The sequence below is a fragment of the Plasmodium yoelii genome (assembly GCF_900002385.2).
Source record: "Plasmodium yoelii strain 17X genome assembly, chromosome: 8".
Lineage (NCBI taxonomy): Eukaryota > Apicomplexa > Aconoidasida > Haemosporida > Plasmodiidae > Plasmodium > Plasmodium yoelii.
The window spans coordinates 1710534-1729848 of record NC_036180.2 but is presented as its reverse complement, the minus strand read 5'-3'; the positions used below and the strand labels follow the sequence as shown (position 1 = coordinate 1729848).

Genomic DNA, 19315 nt, shown 5'->3' with positions numbered 1-19315 from the left:
CGTACTTTATTATTGTCATAAAACTTGTTAACAATTGTATATCAATATACAAATATCATAAAATATATCGATCACCATCCTCAAATAAAAAATACTTTATATATAAATATAACTTAAATATATATTTATATTTTTTGATTGTTTATTACAATAATGTGTAATTTATTTAATTGATATTAAAAATAAACTGACACCTATTTTAAATTATAATGTAAACAATCTATTAAAACACATTTTATTATAATTTATACCTTCATATATAATAATATTATACTGCTCGGTTATTAAAATATAATTTAAATTCAAATAATAAGTTTTAATAAATACAGTTACCCATCAAATAAAACAAATGTCTGTATATTATTGTACGTAAACCTCAATTGAACCTTAAATTCCGATCAACACTTCTTATACAATAGGGAATTATGATACAGTTAATAAGAGCTCTTAAATACATTTACCACCAATTTAACAATAAAACATAAAAATACATAATTCAATTCTTATAATTTATCAAAATATATTTATTACTCCTTTTCAGAGTAATATTCATCCTCATTTTTTCTTACATATTTAGACTTAATATAAATATTAAAATAGCCAACTTATCCTATACATATTTTTAATAACTTGTTTATTATATATATTTAAAACAAATATTTAAACTAATAAATATTATCAAATTATAAAAAATTAAGTAAAATACAATACTTAATCCTAATCCCAATATGGGTCCCACAACATAAAAACTATATAAAAATTATGCAAAAACTGTACAAACATATGACATTATATTTAATTGGTTATATTATTTAATTATTCTTATAAACCACCAAATTATGGTCAAAATTACTTATTTCAAAATAGACAATTTCTTAAAATATATCAACCATTATTGCTATTTCTGAAATAGTCACTGCTCTTCGAATCATATATTAATGGTCCATTCCTTCTTCATTTTTTTTAGTTTTTTCCTTAAATATTGGTTTTTAAGTCGATTCCGAAATCCAGATAACGAATACTAATATAAAATGTTAAGAAACGTATGATTTGTTTATTAGTGTTTCCACATATATAATAAAAATATTTTTTAATTTTCTTATTATTACCTTATAATAAATTCCTATAAAAACTATTATTATACCAAAAATCAATAAAAGTATATAAAAATTGTTTTCTATCAAGAAAATTAATGATGAAAATCCATATATTGGCATATAAATCTTTGTTTTTATCGATGGCAAGGATGAACTATTGTTATTTTTCTTTTTAAAATTATCATAGTCATTTGATAAAGTATATAAAATAGATAATATTTTACGATATAAACCATTTTTAGTAATATTAGAATCACTGATAACTCCTTCATAGTTTGTAACAAACCCATTTGCAGCTTTTGCACATTGCTCGCAATTTGGGACGTGCCCAGCATCGGTAACATGAATATTACATAATGATGTTAATGCATCATATAATTTAGATATAATGCTCTTATCCATACTTAAAAAATAATTATTTCTATCTATAAGATCCTTATAATTTTTATAAGCAGTAACACCTTCTATATTCTTTTTATACCAGTTGCTATTTTCTATATATTTATTATAAAATTCATTTATATTTTTTTCTCCATTTGTGGTTTTGTTTAACGTATAACTTAACCATATCATAATGTATTCAACAATATTGATGTTACTTTTTGCATTATATTTAAAATTATCAGAATCCTTAAAGAATTCATCAAACAAAAATAAACATCCAGCATTAATTTTTCCGAGATTACTATCACAACTATTATTAGTACAATACTTATCGAAATTGTGTCCACTATTAAAATAATGGCTTCCTCCTGTGTCCAAATGATCGGAAATCGAGGTCCTTACAGTATAGAGCAATTGACACTAAGAAAAAATTTTAAAACATTATTATAAATGTGCATTATTGAAAATTTTATTAAAGTTTAATGATATTTATATATAATACAATATCAAAAAATGTAAAGGAAAACATTATTATTAAAAAATCCATATACCATATACCCATCCATTGTGATAAGATTTTATTTTTGATTTGTAAATTGAGTAAAAGCATTCTGTTTTATATACACTGCATCAAATATGTGACGCAAATGTTTTAACCCAATATATAACAACTGTCTGTAGTTAAATATATTAAAAGTTTTTCAATAATTAATATAAAATAATATTATTACTAAAGAAATCCTGCATTCCTGGTTTATGATAATTAGCTAATTCACCTTAAATACAGGGTTGTTTAATACATTTTTTATAATATGTATATAAATTTATACATAAAATTATTATTCTTAATACCTTTCGGTATAATTCTATCACAAACTTATAGTGGCATTGTAATGAGTTTAAAATATATTTTCTTATATATATCCCTTAATAAAGAAAATAAACAATATCATATTTTTTGTTTTAATAAATGGCATCCAAAAACTAATATACTGCACAAATCGGAATAATTGAGAAATATATTATTGCTATAATCCTTAAAAGCATATAAATATTATTTAATAAGATTGATTAAATTTTTATATATTTGTTTCTTATAAAATATAATATATTTTCTCAAAAATTATAGTATTTTCAAATTAATTTATGTTACTTCTCTATGCAAATTATATAAATTGATATTATTTTTAATAAATATAGATAAATTAAAAAAAAATTTAATGCATTAAATAAATTTTTTTTATTCGTATATACTTCAACTTATATGTATACCTTATTGGGAAATTTATATTTTATTTTACGCATAATTTCCATTCTTTAAAACAATTAGCACTGAAATCCTATTTATAAGCTTAAATAAGTTTTTATATGTAAATTATTTTTAAAATAATCCTGAGTAAATATATAACACATAAATACCTACTGATGGAATTTTAAAGTATAATAGAAAACTATGTTTAATTAGGCTCTTATGTTGAGCTTTAAAAGGAGAAAGATAAGATATATTTTCTCTTTTAATATATAAATTTATGTAAATATTCGCTAATTTTTATGGATTGTCCATTTTTATCTTATATATTTTATTGTTATATTTATCAGTGTATACATATTCAAATAATTTGTTAAAAATCCTATATTTTATTAATTATATGGTAAAATAATGATAATATAAAACGCGTTAATATGGAATTTAACATGAATTGAGTCTTTAGCATTTTCTTTATTTATCCAGTTTTTTATAATATAAAGCCACATATCCCAAATTGGACCTTTAACAAATGTATAAAAATGATACCTTTATAATGTATTATGTGTCTTTTTGATAAAATTAATATTTAATTGTATAAAGTTCCCGCAATAAAACAACATTTCAATATTAATTATTGGTATTTTATAGATTATATGTATAGTCATATAATAATAACACATTTTATCTATCACATTTATAATTATTAGAACTATAACATTAAATTTTATTAATATACTTATGCTTTTTCAAATAACTACTTATAATATATTCCCAATTTATATATACCTCAAAAATATAAAGCTTAAAAATTAATAGTGATTAATCCATTATTATACCTTATGATAAATAAATTATGGCGTATAAATCAATTTCTATTAATACAAATGTAAAATACAAAAGAATAGTAGCTACAATTAAAACTTCAAAAAATCTTAGAAGCATAATAATATATATAGATAATGCTATATTGTCGATATATATCAACCTATACTTTATCACTATCTATTATATGTCCCTAATGTCCTTAATTAACAATAAAAATAACAATATATCCATATAATGCACACCAATATTCAAAATAATAACTTTTACTAAATAAAATCTTTCATCAAACAAACAAATCCATTGTATATTATAATGTGGATAATTCAATATAACCCCTGATTAACAAGTTTTATATAATAGACAATTCCATATACCATAATATCACTTCATATATAACCAATATTTATATATCTAATATACTATTTTAATAATTTTAAATTTATATATTATACTTTATCAAAAAAATATTATCATCTATTTCACATTAATCACACTACCCCTTTTTCCCTTCTATATTTACACACATCTCCAGATTATCATACACAATCATAAATATATTTAATTATAAAAATTTAATTACAATATCCCAGAACCATAAACAATCAACCATCAATCATAAACATAACCTTGATCCAGAATACATGAACACCTCGACATCAAGAATATTATAATTAAAAAAAAAATTAATTATATTAAATATATTCTTGACTTTACAACTTTATGTTTCATTATTTTATTTCATGTTTTATTTCATATTTTACTTCATATTTTATTTGTATTTTTTCTAATTTAATATATACTTTGTTTTATCATTAAAAGGAAAATTATAATTGTATTAATTTATAAAAAACATAGGTGTCAATATTACTACCAATAAATCATTTTTATAAAACTAACAATTTTGCTCCAAAAATTTTATTTAGTAAAATTTGCATTAAAAGTGATACAAAATCACAAATGTGTAATTATCATAATATAAATTTTATCATACTATTATTATGAAGTAAAAATATTGTTATTGTAGTAGTATTAGTAATATATAGAATTAACTGCATTTCTCATATTAAATTATTTAACATAATATTTATATTACTATAATCTTTTATTTATTAATCCAAGTATATGTGTATTTCGATATGTAATGAACTGTTTTATAAATTTTAAATTGAGTTTGATCAATCATAAAAATATAAAATATGTGTATTCATAATGCTATATTTAAAAATATCAATTATATAATTAAAGTTATTTATTTTTGATATTCATTATTTATGAAAGATTCTTTTATTGATGTCGCTTTGTGGTTGAATTATTTATATTAAAAATATATTAAACTTATAAATTTGATAAAAGAACACATTTACCGTTTAAATAATAGTTTTTATATTTTATTGGAGAAAATGATTAGCTTCAATTTTAATTACACGTCTCCATATTTCCGAGGTGTTAATTTTTAATTAAAAAAAATACTGATATATATTTTAATAGTTTGTTTGTAATGTTCCCAAATGAATAAGTTTTATATTAAAATTGTTTTTTTTCTTTTAATCATCCCCCTATATGTGAATAATAAAACCCTTGCAACTGAGCTTGTTCCAAAAAAAGATACAAAACGTTATCCTACGTAAGAAAATACAACAATATATATAATATATGTTACATATTTCATTATGAAAATATTAAATGTATGTCTTTGCAACAATGTTATAATATAAATACAATAACTTTATTTTTGTACACATTAAAAATATGTTCATTTTTATCAATGATAGTTCAGAAAAAATATATAAAAAAAACAAACACCTACTATGTACCAATCGCAATGAATCTAGAAAAGCGTGCAAATTTATGAATGACGCTTTAAAACATTTAGAACATCATGCTACAAGTAAAGATGGTTATAAAAAGTGTTGTGGAAATCCTTCTGAGTATATGGTTTTTTATAAAAAAAAACATAAAAAGCATACAAAAATTCAAAAAGTTAAATATATAATTGATGATCCGAATAAGGTATCAATCAACGAACAACATCAAAAGTTATAAACTAAATTGAAATTAAAAAATTATTATAATTTATATACATATATTTCTCTTTGCTTCCATTAGTATAATGAAATAATAAACGAGGTGTGGGATCCAAATAGTGGCAATTATTTTTATCCAGGCTCGGTTAAAAGTATACTAAACATAAATAATTACCCAAATTAACATATTATTGTTACTGTTTATTCTTTCCCATATCTTCAAAATCATGATATTTTAATTATATCTATGCAATTTTATAATATTTTTTTTAGAAAAAATTGTCCGTATGTACACTCCAAATTTAGTAATGATACAACAACGTTGGAAAAAACATCCGTGGTCTCGTGAGAAATATTTTTATGCTATAGCTGCAAAATATAAAGTAAGCTAACCTTTCCTCTTCTATTTCGTTATAAATCATATTATTCACAATAATTTATGCAATATATTTTTATTAATTTTGTAGATATCAAAAAACAAAACTATGATTGTCATGGCTTCAGCAAATATAATTGATCACAACCGTAAAAATAGAAAATATTTTGAAAATAAAATAGTAGAAAGTGCAAATTTATTCCAAGCTGAAATTGATTCTGAAGATGATATTAGAAATGGAGAATTAAAAAAAATGTTTGTTAACTTAAGTGGATACATTGTTGAAAAAAGAAAGAACCATATTTATATCATCTATGTCAACTCTGTAAACAGTATACATATTTTAATAATATAATAATTTATTTAAATAATTGTACATATTTATAATTTGAAACAAATTTTAACATTTTATATAATCATCCATTTATCTTTTTTTTCTTAGAATGATGAACATGGTTCCATTTAACAAAAAAATATTATTGGAAAAGCTTTATACTACTTTTTCCCTTATAAATAATCATATATTTAAATATATTTTTCAGTACCGTATATTAGAGAATTTTTGTTAATAAAACGATTTATTTTCATGAATGGTATTTATTTAAATTACCATCATAACATATTTTTTTGTTTTATGATTGTTTTGTTCTTGTCTGTTATTTGTTATGTCTTTTAATAATATAATGCATCTATATGTATTAATTTTTTGAATAATACAAATAAAACTGTTATAACTTATGAAGATCTTTTATTTGTCATATTCCTTTAATACTTATCACCCTTTTTTGTTTATAAACATAGACATCATATATATGCTAAAATTTGGGGGGATATCCCATATATTTAAACTATTCTTTATTTCAAATACTATCATGACATTTATTTTTGTTTGTAAGTGATATTTGATTTTAATATTATTTATAGTAATGAAATTAATAAGATGGTCAGAATGATTCAATACAAATGTTACATTATATGTAATAATTTTATATTGTTATTTAAAGCATATAATATCAATGTATTTTATGCAAATATATATACACATTATAATAAACTAACTAAAACATTGTTTGCTTTAAAAAACTATTTCATATTCATTCATATAAAAAATAAATATAACATAAATATAACATAAATGTAAACAATATAAGATAACAGTTTATTTATTTTCCTACCATTGTAACACCACATTGGGAAATTATACTATTAAATAAAACATAAATGGAGAATAAAAATAAGCAATTTCGTTAAATAAAAATATTCATAAAATGAACGTATTATGATATATATAATTCAATATAATCATGAGCCTTGATCCCTGAACCCTTAAAATCATAATGTTTTGTGTGCGCTATTCTTCTCACCTTGCAATGAGTCCATTTAAATAATTATATAAATTTACTTTTTATTTTTAAGTATTAATTTTTTATAAATTCCGTGGGCATTCTTTTCCTTCCATTTCAAATCTACATATATAACCTATTTTTACACTTTTTAAAATATTTTACTTATCAAATCCAAAATGAATAAAGGATATATTAAGATTGCTTTGGCACTTTTAAGTCTCGCAGGATATACGCAAAATGTAGCATTTGCAAGCGAACATGATGCAGATGTTACTATTAAGGCCAACCCCGCACGCAAAAAACTATTGTATGAAAATATCGAAAAACATATACATATTCGTCGAACCCCTCCATAATCATTAAATATTCTAAATCTCATTTATAAATTCATTTCTTTCTTTTTTTTACCCATTAAAATAATCTCACTTTCACCAATAATATTTCGAATCCAAGATTTGAGGAATTCCCAGAATTGGTATGTGAAGACATTGGTGAAGCTTTAGTAGCAATGAAGCATGCAATAGATGATTCAGAACTTTTAATAAAGCTTTCTGGGACTGGTATAGACGATTATTCGGCCTATTCTACAGAAGATGGAGACAAAACTATATATTCTAAGAAAATTGGAAATATGGATATTGGAAGATTTCATCTTACGATCCCATCTGCCTCTAACGTATCAAATACCAAACAATATTTAACATATAAAAATAACTTCAAATTAAATAATCATTATTATACATATCCATATTTTTTTTTTAATTAGTACTCTAAAGTATTAAAGAAACTCTGGGATTTCAATCATAACAAAAAACCCTATAAAAAGTTTATTAATGGTACATAAAAAATAATCAATCAATTTAATATCTGCTTCTCACTATTTACGCATCTTTCAATTTTACTATTCTTTACCATTTTTATTAACATTTTCTTATATTCATAATATTTCATTTATATCTTCAAAATAATCATTTTTTTAGGAAATCTTGCTCGTGTATACTCCAAATATTTAATTCTGCTTGAAAAATTTAACACAGATCTTAATTATACACCTCTCACAAAAAATTATGCTTTAGCCGCAAAAGTTAAAGTAAGGGAATTTTTTTCCATTATTCATATTATTATATATATTATACATTAATTTACACAATACATATATGTTTTGTATTCATTAATTTTGTAGAAATCAAATGACACAACTGTAATTATTTGTCCTTCAAGACCTCTAAATTATCTTGGTCAAATCGATGATGAAACTGATATGAAAGAAATGTTAGAAAATACACAATCAATCGAAACTGACATAGATCCTGAGGAAGCATTAACCAAATTGGGTACTAATATAGCCGGATTTGTAGTTAAAAAAGGGGACGATAACGTTCAAGTTACTTATATCAACGCTGTAAGCAATCTCAAAAAATAATCATTTTTTCTCATTTTAACATTTATCGAAAATCTACTTTATAATTCATATATTTTATAATATTCACACACAAAATATTGACATATTTTATTTATCAAATTTTTTCGTAGATTTATGACAGTAGTAATTCTACCGACTTTACCAACGATAAAAAAGAGAGAGGACTTGCATATACAAATATCCTAAGCTTAGCACAACGCATTTGATCTAGTAAACAACAATATAACTCTTTCAACACTTTAATATTGTAATCGATATTTTAATCAAATTAATTTATCTTTATATGTAATCCCTACTTAAATTACCATCGCAAAATTTTGGCCAATTTAAAAATTATTGTTTAGTATGTAATTTCCTCTTCCGTTTGAATTAAAATATATTCAATGTATTAAATTTTGTGATGAAATCAATGCTATAATTCAATTACATTTTCTCTATGATTGCCTCTTAATATTCGTTCGATCATTTTTTTTACGTTAAAAATTTATGTTTCGTACTTTATTATTGTCATAAAACTTGTTAGTAATTAATTCTATATCAATATACAAATATCATAAAATATATCGATCACCATCCTCAAATTAATATACTTATCATTTACTTTTATCCACTCAAATAATCAATATAATATGAATATAACTTAAATATGTATCCATATTTTTTTTATTTATTTTTAATTATAATCCAAACAATCTATTAAAATACATTTTATTATAATTTTATACCTTCACATATAAGACATATTCTATTTAAGGTACGAATCATATATTAAATTCAAATAACTCTCCCATCAAATAAATCAAATGTCTTTATATTGTGGTATGTATACATCAATCGAACCATATAATCCGATTAACACTTCTTATATAATAATAAATTATGATACAGTTAATAAGACCTCTTAAATATATTTACCACCAATTTAACAATCAAATATAAAAAGTCCATAGTTCAACATATTTAACATTAAGTTATATTAACATGAAATTCAATTCTTATAATTTATCAAAATATATTTCTTTATTGCTCCTTTTCATCCTCATTTTTTCTTACATATTTAGACTTAATTTAAATCTTAAAAACTCCAACTTATCCTATACATATTTTTAATAACATATTTTCTATATATATTTAAAACAATTCCTTAAACTAATAAATATTATAAAATCATTCAAAATTAAATACAATACAATATTTAACCCTGACCCACAACATAAAAACTATATAAAAATTGTGCAAAAATTATGACCAAAAATAACTTCGAAATAGACAGTTTGTTAACATATATAAATCATTATTATTATTCCTAAATTGTCACTCTCTTCGAATCATATATTAATGATTCATTCTCTTCTTTATATTTTTTAGCTTTTCTCTTAAATGTTGTTTTTGAGCTCTTTTCCGTAATACAAATAACGAACCCTAATATAAAATGTTAAGAAGTGTACGATTTTTTTGTTAACGTTTGCATATATTTAATGAAAATAATTTTTAAATTTCTTATTATTTACCTTATAAAAAATTCCCAAAAAGATTGTTATTGCACTGAATATTGATAAAGCTATAATTATTTTGTTTACTATCGACAAGCTTGATGATGTAACACCAGAACTTTGTATGTGATTTTGTGTTGATTTTATCGGTGGAAGCGATGGAATATTCGTACAATTAGTATCATTATAATTCTTTTTAAAATTATTATAATCAGTTGATAAAGTAGACCATACTAGACTATATGAAGTGTTTCCAGTAACACTAGAATTTTCATTAAGTTTTTTAAATTTGTCAACAATTTTATTTGCATATCCCAAATATTCCGTGCATCCTAGATTGTCTTCATATTCAGTATGCATTTTACATAAGAATTTAAATGCATCATACAATTTAGATATATCTTCAAATTTAATGTTCAACAAATCCTTTCTTTTATCTATGATTTCCTTAAAATTATTATATCCCGTTTTTTCTTTAAATTTACTATTACAATCTTTACCATTATCTTTACAATTGATATAATTCTCATCATTTTCTATATAATTAGCATACAAATTATTTAGGTTGGTTTTGTCATCTTTATTTAGGTTTAACTTATGATTTAACCATATCATAATGTATATAATAAACGCTTCAAACTGTTCATTACTTAATTCATCAAGCCTATAAGTAATATTTTTATTGAACAACCATAAGCATGCAGCATTTATTTTATCGAGCTCAGTAATGCATGTGTTGTATGTTGAATCCCCCCTAGGGCAGTAACCCCTAATACCTGCTATATTATGCATATCATGTTCTTCAGAATCGTTTAATTCATCGGGATAATGTTCCACTAATATATGAAACCTTTCACACTAAGAAAACATTCAAAAAGGTATAATAAAAATATACATCAATGAAACTCTTATAAAATAAAGTTTAATGAATTTTATAGATTATATAATATCAACAAATACAAGGAAAAGCAAATTTTATTAAAAAATGCAAATACCAGTTCAGGATCCATTGTGATTTTATTTTGTTTATAATATGTAAATTATGTAACATAATATTATTTTATATATTTTACGCTTAATAAATGACAAAATAATTGAAGTCTAATATAAAATCGTTTGTGTTTAAATAAATTCCTATCATTTTTAATATTAATTTAAAGGTAATTTGGAACAATATAATAGTTTTATGGAACTTAAATTCCCATAAATTTTGGTTATTTGATGCATTATTTGTTATTTGTATATAAATTTGTGCATAAATTGTTATTCTTAATACCTTTCAGTATAATTCTATAATAAAATCAAAATAAGATTATAATGAATTAAAAATGTATCATCTTATACACATGCTTTAATATATAAAATAAACAACGTCATATCTTTTGTTTTAATAAATGGTGTCTCAAAGTTATATACTGAAAAAATCGAAACAATTAAGAAATCCATTATTACTATAATGTTTAAAAGTATATAAATAGTCAATTTTTAAAATATATTAAATATTTACATTATTGTTTCTTATAATATATAATATAGTTTTTTCTAAAATTATAGTATCTTCAAATTAAGTTACATGTTCCATTTTCTATGCAAATTACATAAATTCATATTATTTTTATTTAATATAAATTAATTCATAATCCATTTTAATGATTTCTATAACTTTATTTTTATTCCTATATGTATCAATTTAGAAATATACCTTATTGGGTAATTTTATAATATATTTTCCCAACTTTTTCATTCTTTAAAACAACAATTAGCACTGAACCCGTATTTATAAGCTTAAATAAGCCATTGAATCTATATTATTTTTAAAATAATACTTAGTAAATGTTAAACATTTATTATGCCTTTCTATTAATATTAAATATATAACATATAAATACCTACTGATGAAATTTTAAAGTATAATAGAAAACTATGTGTATTAGATTCTTATATTCCCCTTTAAGAGGAGAGAGATAAGATATATTTTCTCTTTTAATATATATATTTAGATAAATATTTGTTAAATGTGTTCATAGCTCATTTTTGTTTTATGTATTCTACTGCTATATTTATCAATGTATATACATTCAGATAATTTATTAAAAATTCTATATTTTATTAATTATATGGTAAAATAATGCTATTTAAGATTAAAAAATGATGATTCATTAAACAATGATAATATAATATGTATTATTGAAATGGTATTTGAGATTAATTGAGTCTTTAACCTTTTCTCCATTGCCCATATTTTTAAAATATAAAACTACATATCCCAAAGTGGATCTTTAACAAATATATAAAAAGTATATCATTATAATGTATTATTATGTGTCTTTTCGATAAAATTAATATTTAATTATATGAATTTTCCACAATAAAACAATATTTTAATATTAGTTATTGGTAGAGTATTTTATTAGATGTATAGTCATATAATAATAACGCTATTCTATCTATCAAATTATAACATTATATTTTATTAATATTATTATATTTTTCAAATAACTACTTATAGTATATTTCCTATTTATTTATACCTCAAAATATTAAGTTTAAAAATTAATAGTGATTAATATAATGTTCTACCTTTATGATAAGCTAAAGCGTACAAATCAACTTCTATTAATACAAAAGAATGGTAGCTACAATTACAACTTCAAAAAATGTTAGGACCATAATAATATTTTATAGACAATGTTATATTGTTGAACCTCGATCAATATACCATACGTCTATATTTTATGATTATCTATTATATATTAGTAGTGTGTTTAATTAACATGAAGGTATATTATAATGTAGACAATTGTTCCAAATGAATCGAATTATAATTATACTCTGATATATAATATTATTATACTATTCGGTTATTAAAATATAATTTAAATTCAAATAAATATGATACAAATAATATGTTTTACCAAATAAAATGTTTCATCAAATAAAAAACATGTTGTGTTATACATAATTTGATATAACCATAGATTAAACAAATTTATATAATAGACAAATATGATATAGCATAATATGAATTCACATATAATCAATATCTATATTAATATATACAATATAGACATTTTTTTTAATTATATTAAATCAGAATGAACACTTATTATACTTTATGGAAAAATGTAATGTGACCCTTTTCATATTAATGGAAGTACCCTTTGCGGTTGCATATTTGTACTTCTCATTATTAAACATACAGAATGAAACATATATTTAATTAGTATTCAAATTATAAAAAATTAAATGCAATATAATACTTAACCCTAAACATGGGTTCCACAACATAAAAACTATATAACAATTATGCAAAATTATTTCCAAATAAACAGCTTCTTAGCATATATCAATCATTATTAGTATTCCTGAAATAGTCATTACTCTTCGAATCATATATCAATTAACCATTTTCTTCTTAATGATTTTAGCTTTCTTCTTAAACGTTTTTTAACTTTTTTCCGAAATCCAAATAACGAATACTAATATAAAATGTTAAGAAGTAAATGATTTTTTTGTTAATGTTTGCATATATATAATGTTTTTTTTATTTCTTTATTATTTACCTTATAAGAAACTCCAAATAAAATTGATGCTGCAACAAATATAATTGCAATTTTAATTAGTGTATTTTTTGTTACTGAACTTCGTGGACAAGCTACAGGTGATGAGACATAACCACACTTAACATTATTATATTTCTCTTTAAATTTATCATAATCATTTGATAAACTATACCATAGTTGTGAATAAGAACTTCCTTTAGAAATATCCAAAGTATTTTTAACTTTTTCACATTTTTCAAAAAATTCTCCAACATTTTCTAAACATGGCATGCATTGTTTATTGTTTGCATCAAGTTCACGATACAGGTTGCATAATGATTTAAATGGATCATAAAAATTAGATATATCTTTAATATTCATATTCATCGATTTTATTTTTTTTTCTATAACAGCCTTATTAATCTTATTACTACCACTATCAGTAGTTATATGCTTATCATAATAACTATTTTTTTCTATATGTTTAGTATAAAAATCGTATAATTTGATCGTTCCATTTTCTGTTTTTTGATTTAGTTTATAACTTAACCATAAAATAGCATATTCAGCAAGTTTATCACTCTCTAAATTTTCCACATCATCCATACCATTAAATAAAGGTATCAATGCTATAAAAGCAGAAATAATTTTTTTTTCATCAGTATCACACTTACTATTAGGGCAATAATAATCAAAATGACTAATAGAATTATATCCTTTCGAGTTCTTCGGATCATCAACATAATTATCAATCGCACTAATTATATCACACTACGAATATATTTTACGAATTAAACAAAAAAATGTATTGATATAAATGTTACTAAAATTAATATTAATATAATTTGTAGAAATGCAACATACGAATAATATAATATAAAATATATATACCACTTTATAAGACATAATGAAATTCTGTTATAATTTGGAGATTATGCGGGGTGATGTTGTTTATATATATTGCATAGAATATATGGTATATTTACTCAAGATATTTACATATCAATTATCTTTCGTTAGACATATTATTCTTAATTTTAACTTCATATAAAATAATAATATATTAATATTACTAAAATATTATACTCATTTTATGGCACTTAGCTAAATTACCTTAAATAGAAGGTTGCTTATACACTTTTGCCATATATATGATGCATTTTATACAAAAAAACAATTCTTACTAACATTTGGTATAACTATATTATAAAAATGGATATACTTTTATAATGAATCTAAAAAATGTATACTTATACATATGCTTTAATACAGAACACAAACAACGTCCTAAAACTTAAATACTGCACACATATAAAAAATTAAGAAAGCTATTATTAGAATCCTTAAAGTATATAAATAGTCATTTTTTAAAATATATTAAATATTTACATGATTGTTTCTTATAATATATAATATGGTTTTTTCTAAAATAATAGCATTCTCAAATTTAGTTACATGCACCATTTTCTATGCATATTATATAAATTTATATTATTTGTATTTAATATAGATAAATTAAAAAATAATTATAATGCGTTAAATAACTTGATTTTTATTCCTAAATATCCCAATTTAGATGTATTCTCTGTTGGGTAATTTTATTATATATTTTCCCATCTTTTCCATTCTTTAAAACAACAATTAGCACTGAACCCGTATTTATAAGCCTAAATAAGTCTTTGAATGTAGATTTATTTTAAAATAATACTTAATAAATATTAAATATATAACATATAAATAATTAATGATGAAATTTTAAAGTATAATAGAAAACTATGTTTAATTGGGTTCTTATATTGCACTTTAATAGGAGAGAGATAAGATATATTTTCTCCTTTAATATATAAATTTATGTAAATATTCGTACATTTTATTGATTGTCCATTTTTATCTTATATATTATATTTTTATAGTTATTAATGCATATACATTCAAATAATTTATTGAAAATTCTATATTTTATTAATTCTATGATAACATACTGTTGCCTGTAATTAAATACGATTCACTAAACATTGACAAAATGACATTTAACATGAATTGAGTCTTTAACCTTTTCTCCATTCCTCATATTTTTATAATATAAAACCATATATCCCAAAGTGGATCTTTAACAAAATATATAACATTGATACCTTTATAATGCATTATTATGTCTTTTCGATAATATTAATGTTTAATTATATGAAGGTTTCACAATGAAATAACATTTCAATATTAGTTTATATGTATAAGCATATAATAATAATGCATTTTGTCTATCATATTATTTATAATTACTAGAACTATAACATTAAATTTTATTAATATACTTATATTTTTTCAATTTACCATTTATAATATATTTCCAATTTATATATACACCATATCATTAAAACTTACAAATTAATAGTGATTAATCTACTATTATACCTTTATGAAAATAAATTAAAGCGTACAAATAAACTTCTATTAATACAAGAAGAGAATAGTAACTACAATTAAAACTTCAAAAATGTTAGAAGCATACTAATATCTATAGACAACGTTATATTACCGATATATATCAACCTATATTTTATCACTATATATTATATGTCCATAATGTCATTAATTAACACTAACAATATGCTCATATAATGCACGGGAATATTCAAAATTATAACTTTTACTAAATAAATCTGTTCACCAAACAAAGAAATGCACTGTATATTATAATGTGGATAATTCAATATAGCCCCTGATTAACAAGTTTCATATAATAGATAATTATCATATACCGCAATATCACTTCATATATAACCAATATTTATATATCTAATATATTGTTTTAATCATTTTAAATCTATGTATTATACTTTATCAAAAAAATATTATCACCTATTCCACATTAATCGCACTACCCCTTTTTTCGTTGTATATTTACACATCATCTCCAGATTAAACATACACAATCATAAATATATTTAATTATAAAAATGTAATTACAATATCCCAGAACCATAAACAATCAACCATCAATCATAAATATAACCTTGATCCAGAATACATGAACACCTCGACATCAAGAATATTATAATTAAAAAAAAAAATAATTTTATGTATGCATATATATTTCTTGACTTTACAACCTTATGTTTCATTATTTTATTTTCATGTTTTATTTCATATTTTACTTCATATTTTATTTGTATTTTGCTTAACTTTATAATACTATGTTTTGTTATTAAAAGGGAATTTATAATTTGTATTCATTTATAAAAAGGTATGCGTGTCAATATTACTATCAGTAAATAATTTTTATAAAATTAACGATTTTGCTAGAAAAATGTTAAGTAAAATTTGTATTCAAATTGATAAAAAAATCACAGATTGTTTGATTCTCATAATATAAATTTTAGCATACTATTATTATGATGAGGTGAAAAACGTTGTTATTATAGTAGTATTAGTAATATATAGAATTAACTGCATTCCTCATATTAAATTATTTAATATAATATTTTAGTACTATGATCTTTTATTTATTAATGTAAACATATGTATTTCCATACGTAATGACTGTTCTATAAATTTTAAATTGAGCTTGATCAATTATAAAATGTGTGTATTAATAATGCTATATATTAAAAATATCACTTATATAATTAAAGTTATTTATTTTTAGATATTATGATATTGTGAATCATTACATTTCTGATATTCATTATTTATGAAAGATTCTGTTATTAATGTTGTTTTGTGGTTGAATTATTTAAATAAAAAATATATTAAACTTATCAATCTGATAAAAGTATCCAAATTTGTTGTTTAAATAATAATTTGTATTTTTTAAAATAAATATTTGTTTTTTATACTTTATTGGAAAAAATTATTAGCTTCGATTTTAATTATACTTGTACAGATTTCCGAGCTAATTTTTAATTAAAAAAATACTAATATATATTTTGTTTGTAAACTTCAAAAATGAATAATTTTTATATTAAAATTTTTTTTTTTCTTTTAAGCATCTCCCTATGTGTGAATAATAAAACCCTTGCAACGGAGCTTGCTCCCAAAACATATACAAAACACAAATCAAAAAAATATACACCATTCAATTCAAAAAAATATTATCCTGGGTAAGAAAATACTACAATATATATATATTATATATTTCATTATGAAAATATTAAATGTGTACGTCCTTGCAAACATATTATAAATACAATAACTTTATTTTTGTACACATTAAAAATATGTTCATTTTTAGCAATGATAATACAGAAGAAATATATGAAAAAAACAAACACCTGTTATATACCGATACCAAAGAAACTATAAATGCAGAAAAATTTATGAAAGAAGCTATAACACATTTAGAATATCATGCTGCAAGTAAAGATGGTTATAAATTAGATGATGAATATGGATCTTACCGTGTCTTTTTTTATAAAAAAAAATATCGAGGTCATACGGATATTGAAAAAACTGAATATATATTTGATAATCCAAATAAGGTATCAATTAACAAACAACATTAAAAGTTATAAACCAAATTGAAATTAAAAAATGATTATAATTTATATAAATATATTTCTCTTTGCTTCCATTAGTATAATAAAATAATAAACAAGTTATGGAATCCAGATAGTAACAATTTTTTAAATACTGGCTCTTTTAAAAGTATACAAAACATAAATAATTACCCAAATTAACATATTATTGTTACTATTTATTCTTTCCCATATATTCAAAATCATCATATTTTAATTATATCTATGCAATTTTATAATATATTTTTTAGGAAAAATTGTTCGTGTATACGGTCCAAATTTAGTAATGATACAACAACGTTGCAAAAAATGGCCGTGGTCTCATTATAAATATTTTTATGCTATAGCTGCAAAATTTAAAGTAAGGAAAACATTCTTTCTATTTCGTTATAAATCATAATTCTCACATTATTCACAATAATTTATGCAATATATTTTTATTAATTTTGTAGATATCAGAAAACAAAACTATATTTGTCATGGCTTCAGCAAATATAATTGATCACAACCGTAAAAATAAAAAATATTTTGAAAATAAAATAGTAGAAAATGCAAATTTATTCCAGGCTGAAATTGATTCTGAAAATGATATTAGAAATGGAAAATTAGAAAAAATGTTTGTTAACTTAAATGGATACATTGTTGAAAAAAGAAATAAACATATTTATATCACCTATATCAACTCTGTAAACGGTATAAAGATTTTAATAAATAATAATTTATTTCAACCATTCTTTTTAATAAATGAAGATATTTATAATTTGAAACAAATCTTAACATTTTGTATAATCATCCATTTGTGTTTTTTTCTTAGAATGATGAACATGGTTCCATTTAACAAAAATGTATTATTGGAAAAGCTTTATATTACTTTTTCCCTCATGAATAACCATATATTTTTCACCACTGTGATATTAGAAGATTTATGTTAATAAAATGATTTATTTCCATACATAATGATTGCTTTAAATTACCATCATAACATATTTTTTTGTTTTATGATTGTTTTTTTCTTGTCTGTTATTTGTTTATCCCTTTTAAT

At 21.3% G+C, this 19315-nt stretch overlaps 6 protein-coding genes across 6 annotated transcripts; 3 read left to right on the top strand and 3 right to left on the bottom strand.

Moving 5' to 3' along the window:
* Nucleotides 1–928: 928 nt before the first annotated feature.
* On the bottom strand, nt 929–2047 carry PY17X_0846101 (PIR protein; the record flags this gene model as incomplete). Its single annotated transcript, XM_022956413.2, has 3 exons — nt 929–1021; nt 1110–1901; nt 2033–2047. The coding sequence occupies 3 exons, from the start codon at nt 2045–2047 to the stop codon at nt 929–931; spliced, it is 900 nt and encodes a 299-aa protein (XP_022810683.2).
* Nucleotides 2048–5063: 3016 nt separating this feature from the next.
* On the top strand, nt 5064–6421 carry PY17X_0846001 (fam-a protein; the record flags this gene model as incomplete). Its single annotated transcript, XM_022956890.1, has 6 exons — nt 5064–5179; nt 5328–5565; nt 5662–5731; nt 5853–5962; nt 6047–6280; nt 6398–6421. The coding sequence occupies 6 exons, from the start codon at nt 5064–5066 to the stop codon at nt 6419–6421; spliced, it is 792 nt and encodes a 263-aa protein (XP_022811039.1).
* A 1056-nt stretch (nt 6422–7477) lies between these two features.
* Nucleotides 7478–8930, top strand: PY17X_0845901 (fam-a protein; the record flags this gene model as incomplete). The annotated part of the gene is made up of 6 exons (XM_034637517.1): nt 7478–7608; nt 7755–7977; nt 8068–8137; nt 8282–8391; nt 8485–8703; nt 8835–8930. 6 exons carry the CDS (start codon nt 7478–7480, stop codon nt 8928–8930), a joined length of 849 nt encoding a protein of 282 aa, XP_034493472.1.
* A 1129-nt stretch (nt 8931–10059) lies between these two features.
* PY17X_0845801 (uncharacterized protein) lies at nt 10060–11227 on the bottom strand (the record flags this gene model as incomplete). The annotated part of the gene is made up of 3 exons (XM_724909.2): nt 10060–10146; nt 10236–11075; nt 11213–11227. 3 exons carry the CDS (start codon nt 11225–11227, stop codon nt 10060–10062), a joined length of 942 nt encoding a protein of 313 aa, XP_730002.2.
* Nucleotides 11228–13606: 2379 nt separating this feature from the next.
* On the bottom strand, nt 13607–14665 carry PY17X_0845701 (uncharacterized protein; the record flags this gene model as incomplete). The annotated part of the gene is made up of 3 exons (XM_720042.3): nt 13607–13696; nt 13781–14530; nt 14651–14665. The coding sequence occupies 3 exons, from the start codon at nt 14663–14665 to the stop codon at nt 13607–13609; spliced, it is 855 nt and encodes a 284-aa protein (XP_725135.3).
* A 3039-nt stretch (nt 14666–17704) lies between these two features.
* Nucleotides 17705–19111, top strand: PY17X_0845601 (fam-a protein; the record flags this gene model as incomplete). Its single annotated transcript, XM_034637516.1, has 6 exons — nt 17705–17859; nt 17991–18237; nt 18334–18403; nt 18525–18634; nt 18726–18959; nt 19088–19111. 6 exons carry the CDS (start codon nt 17705–17707, stop codon nt 19109–19111), a joined length of 840 nt encoding a protein of 279 aa, XP_034493471.1.
* Between the last annotated feature and the right edge of the window lie 204 nt (nt 19112–19315).